The sequence below is a fragment of the Hylobates moloch genome, unplaced genomic scaffold (genome assembly GCF_009828535.3).
Source record: "Hylobates moloch isolate HMO894 unplaced genomic scaffold, HMol_V3 SCAFFOLD_1, whole genome shotgun sequence".
Taxonomy (NCBI): domain Eukaryota; kingdom Metazoa; phylum Chordata; class Mammalia; order Primates; family Hylobatidae; genus Hylobates; species Hylobates moloch.
Window position 1 is genome coordinate 214845599 of NW_026652276.1, and position 24094 is coordinate 214869692.

Here is a 24094-nt window from a genome sequence, read left to right on the forward strand (position 1 = left end):
CCTCGTGATGTGCCTGGCCCTGATTCTTTTAATGCAGCCAACCCTTCCTCATGTCCACCCAAGATGGGCATGCAGGCCTGTTATGGACAACACTAGATATTTGTTCAAGAATCCTCCCATCCCTTTACTGTTAGGACCCACTTCTCCCAACTGAACCATTCCTTAAGAACTCTCTTCTTGGGCAGCTTTCAAATTACCTTTGGAAACAAGATCAAGATAACCAAGAGCCAAATTTACCACCACCCCCAGTCAGTTAGGAAAGGATCATGTGACCTATTCTTTGTGAGATCCTCCTAGCCTCTAGTGAGTACCACTTTCTAATTATTCATGAACTATGTTTTAATTGTCTGTTCAGAATTTTGCCTACAATTCCAAATTCACCCCATTTCTGTAATTTACATTGCTTTTCTTTTATGAACATCAGGGATTTGCTCCCAGGCATTTTTTCCTGTGTGTCAGGATACCTTCAAAATGATCAGCAGTGGTTCTGTGATTCGATGCTTTGAATTATTTCAGCATCACAAGATCCTTCCCTAAATTTGTTAAACCTTTCAGGAATTTTTTGATCTCAATAACCATTAACAAACACAGTGGATCACTGCATCTTTAAAACAATTCATTCACTTGGTTTCTAGAATTCCATTTATTCAACAAATATTTATTGACTGCTTGTACAAGAGTTTGTAGATATAGCAGTGAACTAAACAGATTAAATATCTGCTTTCATGGGGTTTATGTTCTGTTGTGGATGGGAGAGGGGAGATAGACAATAAATGAATGTAATACATAAATATAAAGAATTTTAGGGCCGGGCGCAGTGGCTCACACCTGTAATTCCAGCACTTTGGGAGGCCGAGGCGGGCGGATCATGAGGTCAAGAAATTGAGACCATCCTGGCCAACATGGTGAAACCCCGTCTCTACTAAAAATGAAAAAAAATTAGCCAGGTGTGGTGGCGGGTGCCTGTAGTTCCAACTACTCAGGAGGCTGAGGCAGGAGAATCGCTTGAACCCGGGAGGCAGAGGTTGCAGTGAGCCAAGATTGCGTCACTGCACTCCAGCCTGGCGACAGAATGAGACTCTGTCTCAAAAAACAGAACAAAACAAAACAAAAAAAGAATTTTTGAAGATAGTAAGTACTGTGGAGAAGAGAAATGGAGTAAAGTAGATAGACTCAGGAGTGTGAGAGGAGCAGTTATAGTTTTAAATAGGATGCCCCAGGGAGGCTCTGTTGAGTTGAGCTTAGAGGAAAGGCTCCAGGGAGTTGAAAGAGTTTGACCAGCCACCTGGGAAGAGTGTGCTGGCGTAGGGCAAAGGCCAGGAGGCAGGACTCTTCGGGACACTTTTAAGGAATAGCACGGAGGCCAGCATGGTTGGAGTAAAGTGAGCGAGAGGAGGAAGGGTATTGAAGGATCACCAAGAGGGAATGGAGGTCCTAGCAGGCCACTCTAGGGGTGCTGAGTACTACTCTGAGTAAAATGGGAAGCCATTACAAGGATTGTGCGTAGGAGCAGCATGATCTTACATATATTTTAAATTTTAAGTATTGACAATAGGCTTTAGGGAGAAAAGGATGGAAGCAGTGAGACCACCTAAAGGCCAGAGTGGTAACCCAGGTGAGAAATGAAGACTCTTCGCACTGTTGGTAGCAGCAGAGATGGAGGGAACTGGGTGAACTCTGAATGTATTTGAAGGACCAGCCAGCTGAATTCCCTGCCAGATTGAAGATAGGGTGTGAGAGAAAGAAAGGTGTCAAAAATAACTCTCGGGATTTTATATTTGAGCAGTGAAAAGATGGATGGAGTTGCCAGCTATTGTGACAGAGGATGCTGCAGGTCTAGGCAAGCAGATCAGGGCTTAAATTTGGAGTGTCTCTTAGCCATGTGGGGGAGGGAGTTGGACATATGCATCAAAACAAGAGAGGTCTGGCCTGGAGATAGATATTTGGCAGCTGTCAACATATAAATAGTATAGCTAAGTAGAATTTAAAATTATGGAACTAGATGAAATCTTCACAGGAGGGAGTATACTCATGGCAAAGAAGAGGACCGTGGACTTTATGAAGTTTGCAAGATGACGAGAAACCATCAAAGGACATTGACAAGCAGCAGCCAGTGAAGGAGGAGGAAAATCTAGAAAATGTAGTGTTGTAGTGTTGCCAGCATTAGAACTCAGCACGGACTGAGTGATAAATGTAGCATGGACTGAATGATAAATGTAAATGTTTTTGTGGAGTAGTAGGGATGAAAACTGGACTGGCATGGCCTTAAAAAAGAGACTGGGAGTAGAGGAATGGTAAATAGAGGCAAAACTTTTACACTAAGTTTTGTGGCAAAGGCGAACAGAGAAATGGCATAGTGGCTGGAGAAATGAGGTCACAGGAAGGTTTTTTTGTTTTATGTGTTTCTTAAATAGAAGAAATAAATACATATTTGTATTTGAAGAAAAGGACTTGGGAAGAAGGGAAATTTGGTGATGCAAGAGGGAAAGGGGAAAATCCCTGAAATTATGTTTTTGGCCAGGGAAGTAGCGGTGGAGGAGGGGTGCACAACTGGAGTGATTGGTTTAGGCAGGAACATGGATAGTTTGCCCGCGCTGTCTGTCCGTTCTATAGGAATTGTGTTGTTTCTCTGTCATTCATATTTTACTGCTTTATCCAAACAGCAAAATTCTATCTCCCTTGGACTACTACTTCTGGAACATGGCCATTGCGCTGGTTTTTGACATATTCTGGTCATCAGGAGCATTTTGATTCCTTCCCGTAAGAAACTCTACTGCTGTGGCACCTCTCCTAGCCACAGTCCCTGAAATGGTGTCCACCTGTTGGTGCCCACTGTCACATCTCAGGGGATTATCTGGGAGGGATCTACCATAGTTGCTGAATGATGGACCTAGGTTAAATTTTTCTCAGGATTGGGAAAAGTATTCTGTGAGGCTTTGAAAGGGAATAAATAGAAAATCATCTTTCTGGTTGTTATACAACAATGCACACTCAAAGGCACAACACATGCCCCCACGGTGCTGTTGCTGCTGGTTAATCAGTGTATTGAGGTTTCTAGAGAAAGTGTTTTCTTATTGTATGACTCTGAAGATGCAAAGTGTCCTTACTTCCTCTCTTCCCATTTATTGCCCTCCCCCAGATTGGCACCTGCTGAGGAGTAATTAGGGCAGTCCTAATTTGGATGGCCAAATCCTGATTACAGTGAGGGGAAAAACAGGAAATGTTCTAGTTTTGCTGCCAGCAAATGACTGACTTAAATAGAAAGCCATATACAATTCAAATGATCCAAAATGGTATAACACTGGGGAAGGAGGAAGGGAGCAGGAAGACATTGCAATCTGATTTTCTCCCATGTGATCCTCAGCAGATCTCCTTCAGAGAAATCATCAAATCTAGAAGCTCACAATGCCCTCTGCTGAGGGTTGGCTTGTTTTCCAAGCTTCCCATGAAAACCCGGGCAGCTCCTGGGAGCTTAGAGATCTGAGGAAAGGTGAAAAACATATCACCTTTCCATGAGTACCTCACTCTAGAGACAGACTGTGCCTTAGGTAATGTCAGGTTACATGCTTTGGATAAAGAGGGGTTTCCTAAAAAGGGAAATGAGGGCTAGAAGTCTTTTCCCTAATTATCCACACCCCTTGGGGCTTAAAGGGAAACTCAGCTGTGAATTCTGCACTGCTCCACATTAGGAATCAGGCACTTGGCCCATGAGTCGCCGACTTCCAGGCAGAGTGCTTCCCTCCCCTTGCCTGTCCTCTGTCCTGAGATCCAACCAGCAGCTCATGTGTCCCAAAATAATAATTTAAAGATTGGAAATCACAGTTTTTGGAAGTTTCTCTCTGTTCCAATTTAGCATCAGTTCATTAATCAATTTTTTTCCTTGGAGGTGGGGGATAAGGGGGCTGTCTGCCTTGTGTTGGGCCTGGCAGAGAATACAAATAAAACCTCTTCCCTAGTGTTAGAGGCTCAGTTGGTTTGAGTTGATTTAGGACACAAGCATGTTACTTTTAGCACACCCCTTTCACAACTTCAGAGAGGAGCTAGAACTCATGTTGGACATGAAGAAAGAGTGAGAGGAGGAGAAGCCTGCACTCGCTGAGGCAGACATCAGAGCTGGCACTGGGCTAGGCAGCTTGTTGACCCTTGGTTTGCTCATTGAGGAAATTTCTGCCAGACTGAACAGGACGAGCAAGCAGTGGAGCAGCATGGATGACCATGGTGCATGGGAGAAAGGTTGAGAAATCACAGTGACTAGAGTGGACAGTGTAGTTGGGTAGAAATGGGAAGGAAAGGGGAAATTTCCTGTATTAGGTAAAAGAGTGCTATCATAGGTCTTGGTAAGAAGGAGGACATGATCAAAGTGGTGTTTTATGATCTCACTGACTCCACTGTGCTAAATAGCAGAGACTAGACACTAGGGGCTCTGGTGGCTTCTGAAGCCCTTCAGGTTTCCTGTGTAGCCAGAGGCCAGGGTCCTATAGGAATGAGACTCCTTGAGCTGGCCTTGGAGCTTTTGCCAACCTAACTTAACTTTGAACCTCAGAGTGAGAGACAGGACTAGCTGGATTTCTTGTCCGACTAAGAATCCCTAAGCCTTGCTGGGAAGGTGACCGCATCCACCTTTAAACACGGGGCTTGCATCTTAGCTCATACCTGACCAATCAGGTAGTAAAGAGAGCACACTAAAATGCTAATTAGGCAAAAACAGAAGGTAAAGAAATAGCCAATCATCTATCGCCTGAGAGCACAGCAGGAGGGACAATGATCAGGATATAAACCCGGCAACGGCTACCCTCTTTGGGTCCCCTCCCTTTGTATGGGAGCTCTGTTTTCACTCTATTAAATCTTGGAACTGCACTCTTCTGCTCTGTGTTTGTTACGGCTGGAGCTGAGCTTTCGCTTGCCGTCCACTGCTGCTGTTTGCCACCATTGCAGACCCGCCGCTGACTTCCATCCCTCTGGATCCGGCAGGGTGTCTGCTGTGCTCCTGATCCACCAAGGCACCCATTGCCGCCCCCGATGGGGCTAAAGGCTTGCCATTGTTCCTGCACGGCTAAGTGTCCGGGTTCGTCCTAATCGAGCTGAACACTAGTCACTGGGTTCCACGGTTCTCTTCTGTGACCCACGACTTCTAATAGAGCTATAACACAACTATAACACTCACCGCACGGCCCAAGATTCCATTCCTTGGAATCTGTGAGGCCAAGAACCCCAGGTCAGAGAACACGAGGCTTGCCACCACCTTGGAAGCGGCCAGCCACCATCTTGGGAGCTCTGGGAGCAAGGACCCCCTGGTAATAAGAACAGCCAAGGGCGTATACCAGGGAAACCCTCTGCAAGCTCCAGCTTGTGATCTGTCTCTTGAAGCTATGTTGTCTCCTAACACTGATATATATTCATTTCTATTAAACATTAAATAAGGGCCGGGCGCAGTGGCTCACGCTTGTAATCCCAGCACTTTGGGAGGCCGAGGCGGGCGGATCACGAGATCAGGAGATCGAGACCACGGTGAAACCCCGTCTCTACTAAAAATACAAAAAAGTTAGCCGGGCGTGGTCGCGGGCGCCTGTAGTCCCAGCTACTCGGAGAGGCTGAGGCAGGAGAATGGCGTGAACCCGGGAGGCGGAGCTTGCAGTGAGCCGAGATTGCGCCACTGCACTCCAGCCTGGGCGACAGAGCGAGACTCCGTCTCCAAAAAAAAATAAATAAATAAATAAAAAATAAGTACAAAAAACATTATAAAATATACACAATATCTGTTTCATAGAGGGCATTCAGCAAGTGAGCTTTTATTGTGTGCTCCTATAATTTATTATGCATAACTTTGTGCTGGTATTTATTCCATTGTATTGTAATTTAGACTTTGAAAATATATTATTTCATTAGTTATTGGTTTAGCTGTCTTTCTTAAAAAAAAAATATTGTTTTTCAATTGTAGCTTCACATCAAGATTATTTGGGGAAACTTCAAAACACACATCCTGGATTTTCCATACTAGATCCACTGAGAGTTGGGCCTGGGCAAGTTTAGTTTAAAAATATCCTCAAAGTGATTCTCATGTGTTACTGGTTAGAAATCACTGGTCTGGCCAGGCACGGTGGCTCACACCTGTAATCTCAGCACTTTGGGTGGCCGAGGTGGGTGGATCACCTGAGGTCAGGAGTTCAAGACCAGCCTGGCCAACATGGTAAAACCCCGTCTCTACTAAATATACAAAAATTAGCTGGGCATGGTGGCAGGTGCCTATAATCCCATCTAGTCAGGAGGCTGAGGCAGGAGAATCGCTTGAACCTGGCGGGCAGAGGTTGCAGGGAGGACTCAGTCTGGAAAGAAAGAGAGAGAAGAAGGAGGAGGAGGAAGAGGAGGAGGAGGAGAAGGAGAGAGAAAGAAGGAAGGGAAGGAGGGAGGGAGGGAGAAATCACTACTCTGAACTCTTAGCTTCTGGAAGTTACGATGTCATTTTCCACACACCTGTCTGCAGTGTCTTGCATGGTGTCTCTGTATAGGCCTTGCACTCTTATTTTTTGATCAAGGGAATCCCTTCACTCATCCTTTCCAGTGCATATCGGTTGCCCTTCTGGCCAAATACAGATGCTGCCCACCTAACCAGTTGTCCTACAAATTCTGTAGCAAGCAGCCAGTCCTCATTTCTCCGACCCAGCTCACTCTACCATAATCAGATAGGAGTCTGTTGCAGTGACCTTGACACAAAGTAACAAGGACCTAGACTGGAAAGAAAATAAATACTCAGTAAAGTATTAATACATAGTCTCTGTGCAAGGGACTTTATAGTCATAGCTCATCTAGTCTGTCACAACAATTCTGTTAAGTTAGATTCTCTCTGCCTTTCAGATGAGGAAACAGAGGTTCAGAAAAGTTAATAACGTGGCAAAGGCCACAGAGCATAAAGTGGTAGTGCACGTGTGAAAAGCACTAGCTCTATCTCAGTCTTCAGCCCAAAGGAGAGGCAATGGAATTAAACAGGAAATAAGAAACCTGAAAAATGCTTCACATGCTTTAGAGAGACAGTGTAATAACTAGGAAAATAGACTGCAGAACAGCGGGTCTGGGTTCATTTCAGGTTCTACCTTGCTAGTTGGCTGACCACCATCAAGTTCCCAGCCTTCTGTGCCTCTGTATTTCACCTATCAAATGGAAGTAATAATAGTACCTACCACACAGGGTGGTTGTGAGGATTAAAAGTTAATATATGCCAAATGCTCAGAAGAATGCATAGCTCATGGAAAAGGCTAAATTGTCAGCCAATACAATTATTTATTGTTGCTGCAATTGGTGTTTTGTATTATTGACTTTTAAATTAATTCATTGATGATATTATTGATATTCAATAATAAGACAGTACAAGAAAGTTTTTTTAATTTTTTTATTATCATACTTTAAGTTCTGGGCTACATGTTCAGAACATGCAAGTTTGTTACATCGGTATACACGTGCCGTGGTGGTTTGCTGCACCCATCATCCTGTCATCTACATTAGGTATTTCTCCTAATGCTATCCCTCCCCTAGCCCCCTAGCCCCCCAGCCCCCGACAGGCCCCGGTGTGTGATGTTCCCCTCCATGTGTCTATGTGTTCTCATTGTTCAACTCCCACTTATGAGTGAGAACATGCAGTGTGTGGTTCAGAAAGATATTTTTATGTCGTTTGTTATTTTCCTGGTGTTTTGTGCTTCAGTTATATCATTCATTCCTTCAATCTGTTACTCATTCAAAAATCATTTATTAAGCACTTCTAGGAGCCAGTGTTATTCTAGGGCTAAAGGTGAAGAAGTGAATTGACTAGGTAAAGTCCTTGCTTTCATGGATTTTACACCTTAATGGAGGGAACTAGATAATAATCAAGTGGAAATAAATAATAAATTTCTCATTAATAAGGATGATGTGATTGAAAAAGAACAGGTTCAAGTGAGGAGAGTAGGTTCAGGGAAGACATCGCAGAGGATGTGGTGTTTGAGCTCAGTTCTGAAGGATGAGAAGGAGCCACGTGGAAATGTGGGAAAGAGCACTCCAGGTGGAGAAAAGAGCAAGTCCGAAGATGGGAACTAGCTTGAATTCAGGTTATTAGTGAGCAAAGAGAATGAATACTGAGTGACATTAGACGGGTAGAGGGGTAGGATCATTTGGGTCATTTCTGGCTGCACATGAGAATCACATGGGAGCTTAAAACATATCCAGACTGAGCCCCACTTCAGACTGTGACATTGATGTATTTTTAAAATGCTTCCCAGGTGTTTTCATGTGCAGTCAGGATTGAGAACAACTGATAAAGGATCTTGAGGCTAGAGAATTTGAATTTTATTCTCAGTTCAATTGGAAGACATGCAAGGTTTAAATAGGGAATCATCTGATCTGAGATCTGCTTATAAAGATCTTAATTATATTCAAACATAGACTATATTTAAATTTGCTTTATTATAAGAAAAATCTGAACATTGACAGTTGAGACAGTTTTTTTTTTTTTTTTTTTTGAGGAGTTTTGCTCTTGTTGCCCAGGCTGGAATGCAATAGTGTGACCTTGGCTCTCTGCAACTCTGCCTCCCAGGTTCAAGCAATTCTGCTGCCTCAGCTTCCCAAGTAACTGGGATCACAGGCATGTGCCACCACACTCAGCTGATTTTGTATTTTTAGTAGAGACAAGGTTTCACCACGTTGGCCAGGCTGGTCTCAAACTCCTGACCTCAGGTGATCCACCCATCTCGGCCTCCCAAAGTGCTGCAGTTACAAGCGTGAACCACTGCACCCAGCTGAGACAGATTTTATATGAATTCTTGGTCCACTACCTGTGTTACAGTATAATTTTTTTCTTCTTGATCTTTTAAGTATCAGACAGTTATGATCCTTCATATGAGAACTTGTCTATTTAAAGGTTGCTAGTAAATTATCCCCAAGAGTTACCTTCTGTAAACTGTCATTCCAAAGCCTTTTTCCCTTGGTCCTCTTGGATGGTTTCTGTTTTCCATGGGCCTTCTCCAGAGTTATGAGAAGTTGTCATTCTCAGGTAGACATATACACTATCATAAAGCTCTCTGACCAGCATTGAGTATGGTGTCAAAGATGTTCTGATGTTTCTTTCCTCTTTTCCTATGTATCTTGCTCCATCTTAACTGACTTTTTGGTTTTGGTTTTGTGTTTGTTTTGTTTTATTTGGCAGCATAATACTATTATCTTTGCATCCCTAATTGTCGTTATCACTTGTGTTGCTGGACATTTCACTGCGGTTTCGTCTGCTGCAGGTCCAGCCATTCACAGTCTAAATTGGACGACAGCACTTTAATTTGCACCAGCCTTGTCCAAGGTTCATTTGTTGAGCTTGGCTCCTAGTTTTTGAAGTATCTTGAAAGATTCAGTCTGGGAAAGCAAACATCATGCCCTGGCTGTCACCAAACAGTTGAATCCAATTAGCCCCACCTGCCCCTGGTTGTTTACTTAATGAAAGATTCAGCACCCCAGCTGTGTCCAGGGACCATGCACACTCGCACTTCCCAACTCTTCCAGAGAGGAAGCGGTACACATCAGAGCCAGGCGACACCAGCAGATGTTTTCTGAATGAAATTCACTCAGCTGTATCTCGAGGGTGGACCTTTCTCTTGGCAGCCTCATCACCTGTACCAAAAGGTACACCTATTTTCCTCTTCCTCTTGGGAACAGATACAAATAGTTACACAGATGGCTGTGTCTGTGGCCCACTGAGCTGTGAATTAATGAGTACATTATGGTTCTGGTAGGGGTGATTAACCTTGCTTCTCCTATGGAATAATTGTTGGAGATGTAGCTCTCCTTTTTTGAGGCTATTTGGATATGTCCTGGAATTCTGTAACCCACATGATCTGGTTTATCAGAAAATCAAAAACAAATAAATGCAATTAGTCAGGGTGGACTTGCCACTTGAGTAAAAAATTTCTTTAGGGTAATTGTTTATTGCTGATCAATGCCAGTATTTCAAATTAGAATATTTGGGATTACTTTTGGGATTGATGTTCATTCCAATATGTACTAACATATTTATTGTTGAGGGCAGTATGTTAGTAGCATTTTCATTCATTTGGATGACTGTTTTTTAATAAAATGGGATCAATGCATATTAGAGATAATATAATCTTGAATAACTGAATTAATCCAGTCCTTTAAAAATATGTAAGTAAATAATGTGGGTACCTTTAATGTCATCCAACCTAACCTAATTTTTTTATTTCAGTTAATGCTAAAATGGAAAATTCTAGCCCTTCCAAATGTACGATACCATCTCACACCTACAGATCCAACTATTTCCTGAACCTGAGGGCAGATATGGGCTAGCATGGATGGGCTCAAAGACGTAGATGCTGACAAAATGAGTTGGGCTTGGGCTTCTCACTTTGAGGAACAGAATTTGACCTATAGTGTGGGTCTAAGAGGAATTGAGCCACACAGCCAAGATTCTTTCTAGATATGAATGGTGAAATTGAAATTTTATATAATTTCCGCATGTCACAAAATATTGTTCTTTTAGTTTTTTAAAAACCATTTTAAAATGTCAACACCATTGTTAGCTTACAGGACATAGAAAGACAACTGATGGGTAGGTTTGGCCCACAGGTCATGGTTTGCCCACCGCATTGTATCAGAGTGCTAATTGGGAAGTTATGGATAAGTGTAAAAGGAGGAGTTTTGTTTGTTTTGTTTTCAAAGGGAGAGATCATTGTAGGCTGACATAGTCAACAAATTCTTCACAGAGAAAGTGAGTTTTTGAGGAGACTTTCCAATAATAGGCCACCTAGGAATAAGTAGCGTAGAAGGGAAAGTCTTGTCAATAATCTGTCTTTGGTTCATCTGTTTTATGAGTCAGGACTATTTTATGTTGGGTTTTTTCAAAGAGGGACACACCTGTATTCATTATCCTGATCTGTATTAAATCCAGAGAGGCATGGTGAAGGGCATGGCACAGAGTGATCTTTGATTTGGTTAAATACCAAATGACATGACAGCTCATTGAAGTTGTTTAGAGCAGAGAAGAAAACGGAAACTATTAAGATACTTTTAGTGTAATAGGTTATCTCAACTTTTGAAATTGAAGAGGGCTTCTTTTTATCTCTACTTCAGTTCTTAAACGCCTTCCAAATACCAGGTATTGTGCTAGGCACTAGGGACACAAAAACTAAGAAGAAATCAACTCTGCCCTCACAGAACTCATCATCCAGTATGGGATTCCAGCTTGCAAAAAAGTGTAGTAGGACCAGTTAAAATAGAGGTTGGCAAACACAGAGGTTGTGGCCCTTGAGTGCACATTTAAATCACATGGGAAACTCCAAAAATTTCTGTTGCTTGGTTCCTACAGCCCAGAGATTGTGATTTACTTGGTCTTGGGTATGGCTTGGGCATCTGGTTTTTAAAATAGCTTCCCCAAGTGATTCTAATGTTTAGTCAAGGTTGAAAACTTCTGGTATAGGGGCGATGAGGCACAAAAAAAGAGAACTCAGATGTACCAAGGGAGGAGCTGGGGCAGTGCTTGACAAGTAGAGGCAAACAAGGAGGATGAGAAAAAGGCTTTCTAGGCCGAGATGACACACAGAAGCAGGAAATAATAGATCGCATTTGGAAAACTTTGGAATACTCATTATGGGTAGTGTGTTCAACCAGCATGGGCAAGGGATTGGCTAGGAATAGTGAACAGACACAAAGGAGAAAAGGAATAGCAGGAGATGAAGCTGAAAAGATAGATGTTCATGCCTTGCTAAGTCTAGCCTTGGTCTTACCTGGAATTAGAAGTCACTGAAGACTTGTAGGAAGGGTTATAACATGATTGGATTTGTAGTTTAGAAAAATGACTCTTCTGACTGATGTGGTGAGTTGAACTGATGGTCTTGTAGCTGCAGGTGAGAAGCCCAGTTACAAGGTTATTGCCAAGTCCAGGTGAAAAAAGATGAGGGTTTAAATATAGGTTAATAGCAGTGAACCTGGACAGGAAATGACAGATTTATTAAGATATTAAGGAGGTGGAATTGGCAGGATGTGGTGACTGGGTAATTAGGATGACTCTGCATTCCTGACTTGAATAACAAGATGGCTTGAATAGGGAACATTAGATGCTCAGTGGTAGAGAGGGAGAGAGGGAGAAGTAGTTAGTAAATTGAGTTCCCCTTGACTCATTTTAACTTGAAATGCGGATGGAACTTTCAAGTAGAGTTCTACAGTAAGCATTTGGATATGCAGACTGGAAACTTAGAAGAAAGGGCTGCCCTAGAGATACTAATTTCAGAGTCATCAGAATATAGGTGGTTCAAGTTGGGCAAGAAGATGAGACTGTCCGGCCAGGCGCGGTGGCTCGCGCCTGTAATCCCAGCACTTTGGGAGGCCGAGGTGGGCGGATCACAAGGTCAGGAAATCGAGACCATCCTGGCTAACACGGTAAACACCGTCTCTACTAAAAATACAAAAAATTGGCTGGGCGAGGTGGTGGGCACCTGTAGTCCCAGCTATGTGGAGGCTGAGACAGGAGAATGCTGTGAACCCCTGCGGGGCGGAGCCTGCAGTGAGCCAAGATTGCGCCACTGCACTCCAGCCTGGGCGACAGCGAGACTCCGTCTCAAAAAAAAAAAAAAAAAAAAAAAGATTAGACTGCCCAAGTCAGCGATGCAGAATTCTGTGGAACACAGCATTTAAAGTACGGCTGGAGAAAAAGAGCCATCAGTTTGGCTAAGAAAGGTTAGGATGGTAGGTAAAGAACGTGATGTGGAAAGCAAAAGAGTAGTATTTCAAGAAGAGAGTAATCAAAAGTGTTGGATGCTTTAGAATAGTCAAAAAGTGTGAAGAATAAAATAAAAGTGCTCTTGGGTTGGTGGAGCAATTTCAGTGGATTAATGGTTCTAGAACCCTGATTGCAGTTGATTTAAGACTGGATTTTGATTTCCTGTCAAAAGTTTGGTGCGAATAGATTTAAAAAGCCCTTTTCTTGTTTCTAACTTGTAGAAATTCTGGATAAAAAAATTATAACTTTAAAAATATTTTAAATATGTAACCAAACTCAAAAGGATGAAGAGAATTCTCCAGATGCCATGAATGAAAGAGGAATTAAAAGCCAGAAACAGACAAATATGGAAGATGAGTGGGCTACAGAGGTTTCAGGACCACATGTAGAGGTCAAATAGAGGCTAGCATCTTGACATCTTCCAGGCAGGGAGGGAGCTTTATCTGTGCAGAAGTTATGCAAAGAACTGTTTCATTCATATTTCTTAGTTCATTCATGAATGGAACCAAGAAAACTTGAGACTTAAGAAGGAGCTACCCAACCTGGAGTAGAAAAGTAGCCCCTAAAAGAAATCAGAATCCCACACCTCATGTGATATGTGCAAGTAAGAACCTCAGTTTGTACTACCTGCATAGGGAGAAAAAGCCTTAAGCCAAAAATCAAAAATAAAAAAAAAAGGAAAAAAAAATAAAAACCTATTTGGAACCAGTGAAACTCATAGAACCCAGAAGAGGCAAATGCAGACTACGTAACAGTGATGTCTTGAAAATTCTAGGCAAATGCAAGATTCCTACAGAGGATAAGTCCCATTAAAGTAGAGCTTCCAGAACAAAGTAGCAGACCACATGAGGAAATGCACCATCATGAGAAAAGAAGGCAAATGCAACAAACAGGACACTTGACATCTACAAGAACTACCAAAGAATATAAAGCCACTTCATAAAAGGAACTTAAAAATTGATTTCTAAAACATTCAAGGAGATAAAGAAAAGAACAGATTCCATGATACAAGAGCAGGACAGTTTGGGAGGGAAAAGCCAGTAGATTTGTAAAAGAGGCAAATAGAAAATCTAGAAATGAAAAATACAGTAACTGAAAATTTTTCAAAAAGCAGTAGATGGGTTAAATCATAAAGTAGACCTTGGAGAGAGATTTCGTGAATGAGAGGTGAGACAGTGAAGTCAATTAGTGCAGGCTGCTCCTTTGATGATTGCCTTTGAAGGAGGGGGAGCAGCTTTGTTAGAGAGGAATGCAGGGAAGAGATTCATTCATTCATTTTTAAAAATAACAGAGGATTAGGGAATATATAGTGGAAAGAGTAAAAATACAGGAAAAAAGGGAGATAGGTCAGGGAGAAAAGATCCCCAAGAGCCTAACTAGAGGAATTACTGGAAATGAATGAGGATGAAACAGATTTGAACATATTTCTGTTGGGGGTAGGAGGTCAAATATTTGAAAGTATGTAATTAGATCCCTTCCTTCTCTGTCAGATAAGAAGGATATGGGGGATAAGCAATGAGGAGATACAGAAAGGGCAAATGTTTTTTAAAGAAATAGCTACTAAGATAAATGGGGAGATGAGCCTGATCAGAGACAGGTACAAAGAATGTCAGAGAACATTGACGGGTACACCTGCAACAGAATCTCTTATCTGAGGTGGTACCATGCTATAAGATTGCACCTAGCAATGCAAGTATAAGATTGTAAAAGTTAGATTGTTAGATTAGTCCATAAATATTGCAGAAAAGATGCAAGGAAATAACAAAAGAGGGAGTAGAAAATAGCAGTAAGAAAGTAATATGAGAGATTGGAGGGAAGAAGTTTCTGTAATCCAATTTTTGTGTCTCTGACCATGGTTACTATGAGAAAACATTTGCTTATAGTGAATTAGAAGAATTCTAGAATCTGTTTTCCTCCTGCCTCACCTCATTTCCCATGCAAGTGTGCCTTGAGCTCAAAACTTTAGAAGAATAAGAGCAAATAAGTAGCTCTCTTATTTATTCTAGTTTAGTTTAAAAGAACCAGGGTAATATTGCTCCCTACAACAGCAGTCTGCAACCTTTTTGGCACCAGGGACTGGGGTGATGTCTGGGGTGAGAAAAAGGTGATAGGATGCTTTCGGGATGTAACTGTTCCACCTCAGATCATAAGACATTAGTTTCTCGTAAGGAGCATGTGATCTAGATCCCTCGCATGTGTGGTTCACAATGGAATTTGCACTTCTATGAGACTCTAATGCCACCGCTGATCTGGCAGGGGTGGAGCTCGGGTAGTAACGCTCACTGGCCCACTGCTCACCTCCTGCTGTGCCGCCCAGTTCCTAACAGGCCATGGACCAGGACCAGTCCGTGGCCCAGGGGTTGGGGACCCCTGCCCTACAACATGAAACTATGTTACCTTAAGTCAGTCTGTCATGAATCAAGGTTTGTAGGCTTCAACTTTTTGTTTTTGTTTTTGTTTTGTAGAGAGGGTCAATCTGTGTTGCCCAGGCCAGTCTTGAACTCCTGGCCTCAAGCAATCCTCCTGCCTCAGCCTGCCAAAGTGCTGCAGTCATAGATATGAACCACTGCATCTGGCCTAGGCTCCACCTTCTTTTGTCTACAAACATTAATTGTCTGTTGGGTCAAGGAGGTATCATACATACATGCCATATATATTGTTTATTTGGAAGTGCATAATGCCCCCCAGAGTGACCCCTGTACCAAAAGAGATTCCTGCCTATGATGGCGGCAATCTCCTGGAGTCTTGGTCAGCCCCAGAGGAGAAGCCAGCTAATTGGCACTCCTTTCATAAATAAATGTCATTTCTGTCACCTAGTATTGCTGACGAGGATATTTAGATCGTTGAAATTAGTTATAGTGACACATGTTGAACCGAAATAAAAGCTTTTTAATTAAGTCGAAATTGAACATTTAAGATGAATTTACAGGTAACATTCTGGTAAGAGCAGTGTTAATAGCTAACCCATGGGCCCTATTAAAAGACTTGAAGCCTGTCAGCTCTAGGTCACTAGTCAGAGCCCACTGGAGATGGCACTAATCAAAGGCTTTTTCTGCCTGACAACGGGGGCTGAGGGTTTCTTAATGATGGTAGATTGGCTGTGAAGAGAGGGGTGTCCATAATTCAAGCAATACCCTCAAGTAGAACTAATTGATAGTTTAAACCAAGAAGTCAGAGTACAACCTTTTGTAACACTTCTGTCACCTTTCAGGTACTAGTTATGTTGTCACTTAATAGCATTCTTTTACATGGTTATCCCACTTTTTCAACATTTTCTTAAAAGGTCCCCCCCAAAACATACCATACGCTTTTATTTATCCTAAGGGATCAAATACGGTAAGAGGAGCTAATTAGTTTTTTCAACTGTCACGATTACTCAACAACTAAGAAACTAAGAATGAAATCTAGAAATGTTGTTTCCCAATAATGTGACCTATTAATGGGTATCGCGGACTCCAACTTAGATAATGGATTATGTTCAAAAGAGAGATGAGTGTGATTTCTTTTTTCCTGCAGCAAAGGTAGACGAAAATACTAACTGAATACCAGGCATCATACTACAGTGTCTCTTTTCTATTGGCTGTGTTTAGGGGTATTGTCCAGTCAGAAGAAAAACTTGTCATCAGTGCATCCTGGGCAAAAGATGATGATATCAGCAGACTCTTGAAATCTCTACCAAACTGGATGAATATGGCTCAACCCAAACAGCTGAGGCCAAAAAGAGAGGAGGAAGAAGATTTCATAAGGTAAAAGGTCCATTTCTAAGTTGTCCTAAACATAGGGAGGAAGCACATCTGTTTAGCTAATATTTTCTTACATGAAATTTAGGCCAATTCTAAAAATCAAGCAGCAATTACTTGAACTTAGTAAAATCTGTTTTCCTCCTGCCTCACCTCATTTCCCATGCAAGTGTGCCTTGAGCTCAAAACTTTAGAAGGAAGAAAATTAATGTGAGTCAAATTTGGAACATTGCTAAATTGAGTTAAAATATCTTTTTTTTTTTTTTTTTTTGAGACGGAGTCTTACTCTGTTTCCCAGGCTGGAGTACAGTGGCGCGATCTCGGCTCACTGCAAACTCCGTCTCCTGGGTTCACGCCGTTCTCCTGCCTCAGCCTCCCAAGTAGCTGGGACTACAGGTGCCCACCACCATGCCCGGCTAATTTTTTGTATTTTTAGTAGAGATGGGGTTTCACCGTGTTAGCCAGGATGGTCTCTATCTCCTGACCTCATGATCCACCTGCCTCGGCCTCCCAAAGTGCTGGGATTACAGGCGTGAGCCACCACGCCCAGCCTAAAATATCTTTTAATTTATAGGTTCTTCTTTCCTCTTGGAGGAAAAATAGAATTCATTCATTCATTCATTCAGCAAAGCTGTTTATAGCCCCCATATGGGCCATACCCTTTCAAACATGAGAGTAAGATAAGTTTCTGTCCATACAGAATATGTTATGATTGTTCTTACCATGTTCTCCAGTCCATAGAACTGTTAGTTGGACTTTCTGGAAAATACAAATGTGCTTCCTGTGTGTGTGTTCTCATACATTGTATTATCCGTGATTGTTTTCTATGTTTTAACAAAAGTAGAGTCTTTCTTTTAACTTTATCACTCAACATTTGCCTTTGTTCAATTTAAATTATTTACTTAGCCATGAAAATGTGGCCTAATTTGATGAAGCTACTCATTTCCATATGGCTGGCTTGCCACAGTGAAACATTTTCACCTGTGTCACTTTAGAGCTGTGTAAAGTAGAAAAACAATGGTCATAATACTTTGTCACATCAAAGTTAGGTTTAATATTATTTTCTTTTGCCTAAATGAATGAGTAAGTGGTAAAAATAAAATAAAAGCATTTTAAAGAAACAAAGACTAGAAGAGGAATAGAAGGAGTAATGGCCCATGTTTTGATTCATCACAGAACTGTGTTCTTATCACTCTCGAATTGTGCAACTGTAGACAAATCTTTACTGCTCACAAAGTTAACCTATAATCATACGCTACAATGCCATATTTTTATGAACTTTTTAGTATGAAAATTTTCTATAGCGTCATGTTAAATTTTCTCAAAACCATGATACTTGAAAGTGCATGTGTAATTTAACCTAAATTCTTCCTGTTCATGTTTTTCTTCCTTATTATTCACAGTATCTGAAAGAAATTTGTTGGCTAGTTAATTATATAAGAAAACCGTCTCTCTCCCCACCTTTATTTTTTGAAGGAGCAATTTTAGGTTTACAGAAAAACTTGAACAAAAAGTACAGAGTTGCCGTAGATCCCCTTACACCTCCCCCAACCATTTCCTCTGCTTTTAACATCTTGCATTCATGTGATATATTGTTATAATTGATGAGCTAATACTGATGCAATATTAATGACTAAAGTCTGTAGTTTACATTAAGGATTACTCTTCATATTCTAAATATATGGGTTTTGACACATGTATAAGGAATATATCCACCATTACAGTGTTATGCAAAATAATAATTTTGCTGCCCTAAAAACTTCCTGTGTTCCTCCTATTCATCCCTCCCTCCCTCAACACCCTGAATCCCTGGCAACCACTGCTCTTTTTATTGTCTCCATAGTTTCATCTTTTGCAAAATGTTATGTAGTTGAAATCATACAATATGTTTCCTCTTGAGAATGACTTATTTTGCTTAGCAATGTGCATTTAAATTTCCTCGATGGTTTTTTTGTGGTATTATTGCTCATTTCTTTTTATCTCTGAATTATGTTCCATTTCATAGGTGTACCACTTTATTCACTCATCTATTAAAGGATATCTTAGTTGCTTTCAAGTTTTGGCAATTATGAACAAAGGTGTTGTAAATAATTTGTGTGCTGGTTTTTATGTGGATGCAAGTTTTTAACTCATTTGAGTAAATATCAAAGAATGTGATTGCTGGATCATAAAGGTAAAATATGTTTTGTTGTATAAGAAACTGCCAAAATGTATTCCAAAGTGGTTGTATCATTTCACATTCCTACCAGCAAGGAACAAGAGCTCCTGTTTCTCCACATCCTTGCCAACATTTGATGCTGTCAGTGTTTTGGATTTTAGCCATTCTTATGAATGTGTAGTGATATCTCATTGTATTAATTTGCAATTTCCTAATGACGTGTGATGTTGAACATCTTTTCGTATGCTATTTGCTGTCTCTATATCTTTGGTGAAGTGGTTATTCAAATCTTTTGCCTATTTTTTAATTGGGTTATGGGTGTTCTTGTTCAGTTTTAAGAGTTATTTGTGTATTTTGGGTAGCAGTCCTTTATCTGATAAGTATTTTGCAAAGATTTTCTCCCAGCCAGTGGTCTGCCCTTTCATTCTCTTCACGATGTCTTTTGCAGAGAAGTTTTAATTAAGTCCAACATATTTTTTTATGGATTGTGCTTTTCTGTCTTCTCTTGTTTTAATTATTTTGTATGATTCCATTTTTTCTTGTCTTTTACCATATTAGTTATACTTCTTTTTTTACTCCTTGAATTCGTAGTATACATTTATAACTAATCCAAGTCTGCTTTCAATAACACTATACCACTACACAGGCAGTGTAAGTACCTTGTAACAGTATTCCCAATTCCTCCTTCCTATCCTTTGTAGCATTGCTGTCATTGATTTCATTTATCCATAAGCTAGAATCATTGACTACAATGTTATTGTTATTATTTTGAACAAACTGTTGGATCAAGTAAGAATTAGAAAAGGTTTATTTTTACCTTTGTTTATTCCTTCCCTAATGCTCTTCCTTTCTCAGTGTAGATCCACGTTTCTGATCTGTATCATTTTTCTTCTCTCTGAAGAACTTCTTTTGACATTTCTTGCAAGACAGATCTACTGGCAGCAAATTCTTTCAGTTCTTATTTGCCTGAGAAAGTGTTTATTTTTTCTTCACTTAAAGGATAATTTCACTGGGTACAGAAATCTAGACTGATGTATTAGTCAAGGTTTTGCAGAGAAACAGATCTAATAGGATGGAGGGAGGGATAGACAGATAAGATTGAGTGACTGATTATAGGAATTGGCTCATTAAATTATGAGGCCAAGAACTTTCACCATCCACCATTTGCAAGCTGGAGAACAAGGAAAGTCAGTGGTGTAATTTATTCCAAGTCCAAAGACCTAAGAACAGGGGTAGAGGGTGGGGCTAGTGGAAGTCATGGAGTCTGAAGGTCTGAGAACGAGGAGCTTCAGTGTCTGAGGACAAGAGAAAATGGATGTCCTGCTCTAGCATACAGAGAATGAATTCACCCATCTCCACTTTTCTGTTCTATTCAGGCCCTCGACGGATTGGATGATACCCATCCATTTTGGTGAGGGAGGATCTTCTTTACTAAGTCTACTCATTAAAATGCTACTCTTTTCTGGAAACACCCTCACAGACACACCAGAAATGTTATACCAGTTATCTGAGCATCTCTTAGCCCAGTCAAGCTGTCATATAAAATTAAACATCACAATTGAGGGTTGTTATTTTTTTTCTTTTAACAATTAAATATTTCGCTCCACTCTCTTCTTGCCTGCATGATTTCTGAAGAGAAATCTGACATAATCCTTATCCTTGTTCCTCTATAGGATTTTTTTCCCTCTGGTTTCTTTAAAGATCTTTTTTTGTCTTTGATTTTGTATACTTTGAATATGATATGCCTAGGTGTAGAATTTATGGTGTGTATCCTGCTTGGTGTTTTCTGAGCCTCCCAGATCTGTAGTTTGGTATCTCTAATTGATTTGGGGTAATTTTCAGTTACTATTGTTTCAAATATTTCTTCTGTTGCTTTTTCTCTTTCTTCTCCTTCTGATATTCCCATTATGCATATGTTATACCTTTTTAAACTGTCTTACAGTTCTTGGATTATATGTTTTTTAACTGTCTCAGAGTTCTTAGATATTCTGTTGTTTTATTCTTCTTTTCTCTTTCTGGTTCAGTTTTGAAAGTTTCTATTGACATTTCTTCAGTGTCTCCAGTTCTTTCCTTGGCCATATCCGGTCTATTGCTGAGCCCATCAGAGGCATTCTTCATTTTTGTTACAGTGTTTTTTATTTCTAACATTTCCTCTTGATTCTTTCTTAGAGTTTTCATCTCTTCTTACATTACCTGTAGTTTGCTTTTTATTGGATATCTATTTATTATATATACATACTTTTAATGAAGCATAATAAATATAAAAGAATGTACACATATCAAAGTCACAACTGTGCCAATTTTTACACTTTTCACTTTTGTAACCAATACTCCGATCAAGAAACAGAATATTAGCAATAAGGAATAGAACATAGCAACAAAGGGCCTTCTTATTCTCCTCCTTTCTAGTTACTGCCTGCCTCTTCAAAAGTTACCCTAGCTGACTTGTAACTACTAGAGTAGTTTAATCTATTTTTGGGCCTTATATAAATGGAATCATGCAGTTATATATATTTTTATTTTTATGACTGGCTTCTTATGTTCCACATTTTGTGAGCAAGATTCATCCATATTGTTGTATATAGGTTCTCACTACTCTGTAATCTATATTGTATTTTATTATGTTACTACAAGGTTTTTAAAAAATTTATACATGTGTGTTTCTATGTCTGTGTGTGTGTGTGTATGTATGTATGTACATGTAATTATGTATTCATACATTCATCATTCTGATGGGCACCTGGAACTATTTCAAATAGTGCTATTGTGAATATCCTGGGTTTTTTTTTGATAACCATATATGTGCATTTTGGTTGGGTATATCCTAGGAGTAGAATTTCTGGGTAATAGAGTATGCATATGTTGAGTTTTAGTATACACTGCCAAATAATTTTCCAAAGTGGTGGTAAGAGTTTACACTTTTTTTTTTTTTTTTTGAGACAGAGTTGCGCCCTTCGCCCAGGCTATAGTGCAGTGGTGTGATCTCAGCCCACTGCAACTGCCGTCTTCTGGTTTCAAGAGATTCTGCTGCCTCAGCCTCCCAAGTAGCTGGAATTACAGGCACCCACCACAATGCCCGGCTGATTTTGGTATTTTTAGTAGAGACAGGATTTCACCATATTGGCCAGGCTAGTCTTGAACCTTGTGATCTGCCCACCTCGGCCTCCCTTATAGTGTTGTGTGAGAGTTCTAGTTGCCCCATATCTCACCAGCAGTTATTTTTTTATTTTATCCAGCCCAGTAGGTTTGTAAGGGTATCTCTTTGTCGTTTAATATGCATTTATCTCTTGAACAATGAACTTGAACACTTTTTTATGCACACTTAACGTATTTATTGGCCATTTGAATATCCTCTTTTGTAACATATTTGTTCAAATCTATTGCCCATTTTAATTAGCTTGTCTGTCTTTAGTGATTTTTAAGAGTTCTTTGCATATCTGGATGTAACATCTTTGAGATAGATAGACCAACAGATCTTCTCCCACTGTACAGGCTACCTTTTTTTACTGTCTTAATGGTGTCTTTTACTAAACAGACTTTTTAAAGTTTTAATAAATTTAATTTGTTATTATTTATGGACAAGACATTTTGAATCCTATTTAAGAAATCTATGATTTACCAAAGTCACAGAGATGTTTTCTTCTAAAACCTTTATTGTGCTGAATATATTTTCCCCCTGCATCTGATATAAATAAGCTTTTACATTTTTATTTACTCTACCTGTTCTCTTCCCTTCGTTTGCATCATGTTGTCATGACTATAGTGTACAGAGTAACTTGAGGGTTTATTTTTCTATCAAGACAGGTAAAGAATGATTGAGAGATCGATTGGTTAGAGCCCTGAGTAGAAATAATTAAACTGACCTTAGGACAAAGGTCAGGCCACAAGGCTCCACTCTTTCACAGTATTACCATAATATTTTCCCACTGCCAGATTTTGAAGATGCCTGGGTGAACATGTGCCCACTCTTTCTCTGTAAGCATACTCATCTAACTACAGCTGTCAACCTTAATAGTTGTGCTACAAGCAGTTTCTGGAAGAAAAATTATTTTTTCCCAACTTTACAGATTATTTTAAATGACTAAATATCTTTTTCTTCTTGTTCCTCAGCTTATTTTTGTGTAACTCCTTAATTGTATTTTATGCTTGGCAATGAGATTTTCCATCAGTCTTATTAGGTATCTTCAATAGCTTAAATTGAAGGGAATGCTTTCTAGCCTCATTCCAGAAAAGAGAACACTGATCCAAAGAAATGAATTTTTACCCTTCATGCATCTGATTTAGAAAAGCTAGAATCAAGGTCCTGGCTTTCTTTATTCTTGTTTTGCTCACTGAGTTGTATCACTTTCTATCTTAAATTTGAAGGCAAGACAAATTAAATGTATATTTCTTAATACATGAAGCAAAGTGTAACCTTAAGTGTATAACTAAATGTAACGTTATATCTCATTATATACGATCCCAGATCAAAATATACAATTTTTCTAGTATCCCGAAAAGTCCTGCTCTCAAAGTAACAACTATTCTGACTTTCATCCCGTAGTTTAGATTTACTTGTCTTTGAATTTTATATAAATTTAATCATAGCATCCAATTTATTTTGTTCAACATTATGCCTAAAGGATTTATCCATGTTTTTGCATGTAGACATGGCTTGAAAAACAAACTATATTTGCCTTAACAAAAGAAAAGTAACTTTTAGGTCTATTTGGTATATGATTGACTCTTTCCTTTTAACTTGTCACATTCTCTATCCCAATTAGAAGTTGAAAGCGAAGTTAAGTAGAAGAGGACACTCTTCATTGATATTCCAATGTGGTAGACTTGACAGAGTGCCTTGATTTAGCACTTTAGAGTACCATAGAATATGGCATGAGCCAAAAAGACTGAAAAGTCACAATCTCCCCCTATAATTAGTTTTTAAAGCTCAGAGGACTGCTTGGCACGTAGATGAATATAGAATCCATTGCCCTTTGCATTGAATAAAGGTTATGTTCCCTTCATTACTGAATGAGGCTCTTTTCTATTCTTGTTTTTTAACTAAAAAATAAAATATTATTTCCAGCCTTAACTTTGAATGGAGAGAGGAAAAATATGTCAAGCAAGGGCTTTCATAGAAAAAAAGAAAAATAGCAAATATCCTTTTATTCCCAAAGAAGCTGAAAGCAGGCTTTCTAGCCCATTGTCTTTGCACCTGCCATATATATGTATATATTTATCCTTTTGAGATCAATGATTATCTGCTGATAAAAGGCATTCCTGCTTTCTGGAGATGTAATTAACAGAAGGGATAAGGTGTTAGGGAAGCAAAGGGGACAGGGAGGGAGCTAGGGAGGCCATGTGTATTAGAAAAACAGCCCCCACCCCAAATGGTTACCCCCATTTCATTCATACCCTGAATGAAAGAAGAAGAATCAGTTCTCTAGAGCCGGGTTTGAAAATTCTTAAGTGGAT

General features: G+C 39.9%; 1 protein-coding gene across 4 annotated transcripts in view; it reads left to right on the forward strand.

Annotated features, from left to right (window-relative positions):
- EXOC4 (exocyst complex component 4) overlaps positions 1-24094 on the forward strand; it is an 828468-nt gene that overhangs the window by 655451 nt on the left and 148923 nt on the right. For all 4 annotated transcript variants that reach the window (XR_009209424.1, XM_032761776.2, XM_032761777.2 and 1 more), the window contains one exon: positions 16333-16488. Coding sequence is in view for 3 of the 4 variants with exons in the window: in XM_032761776.2 (XP_032617667.1) it covers positions 16333-16488 (156 nt within the window). In the remaining variant the exon portion in view is untranslated. The remainder of the gene's footprint in view (positions 1-16332; positions 16489-24094) is intronic.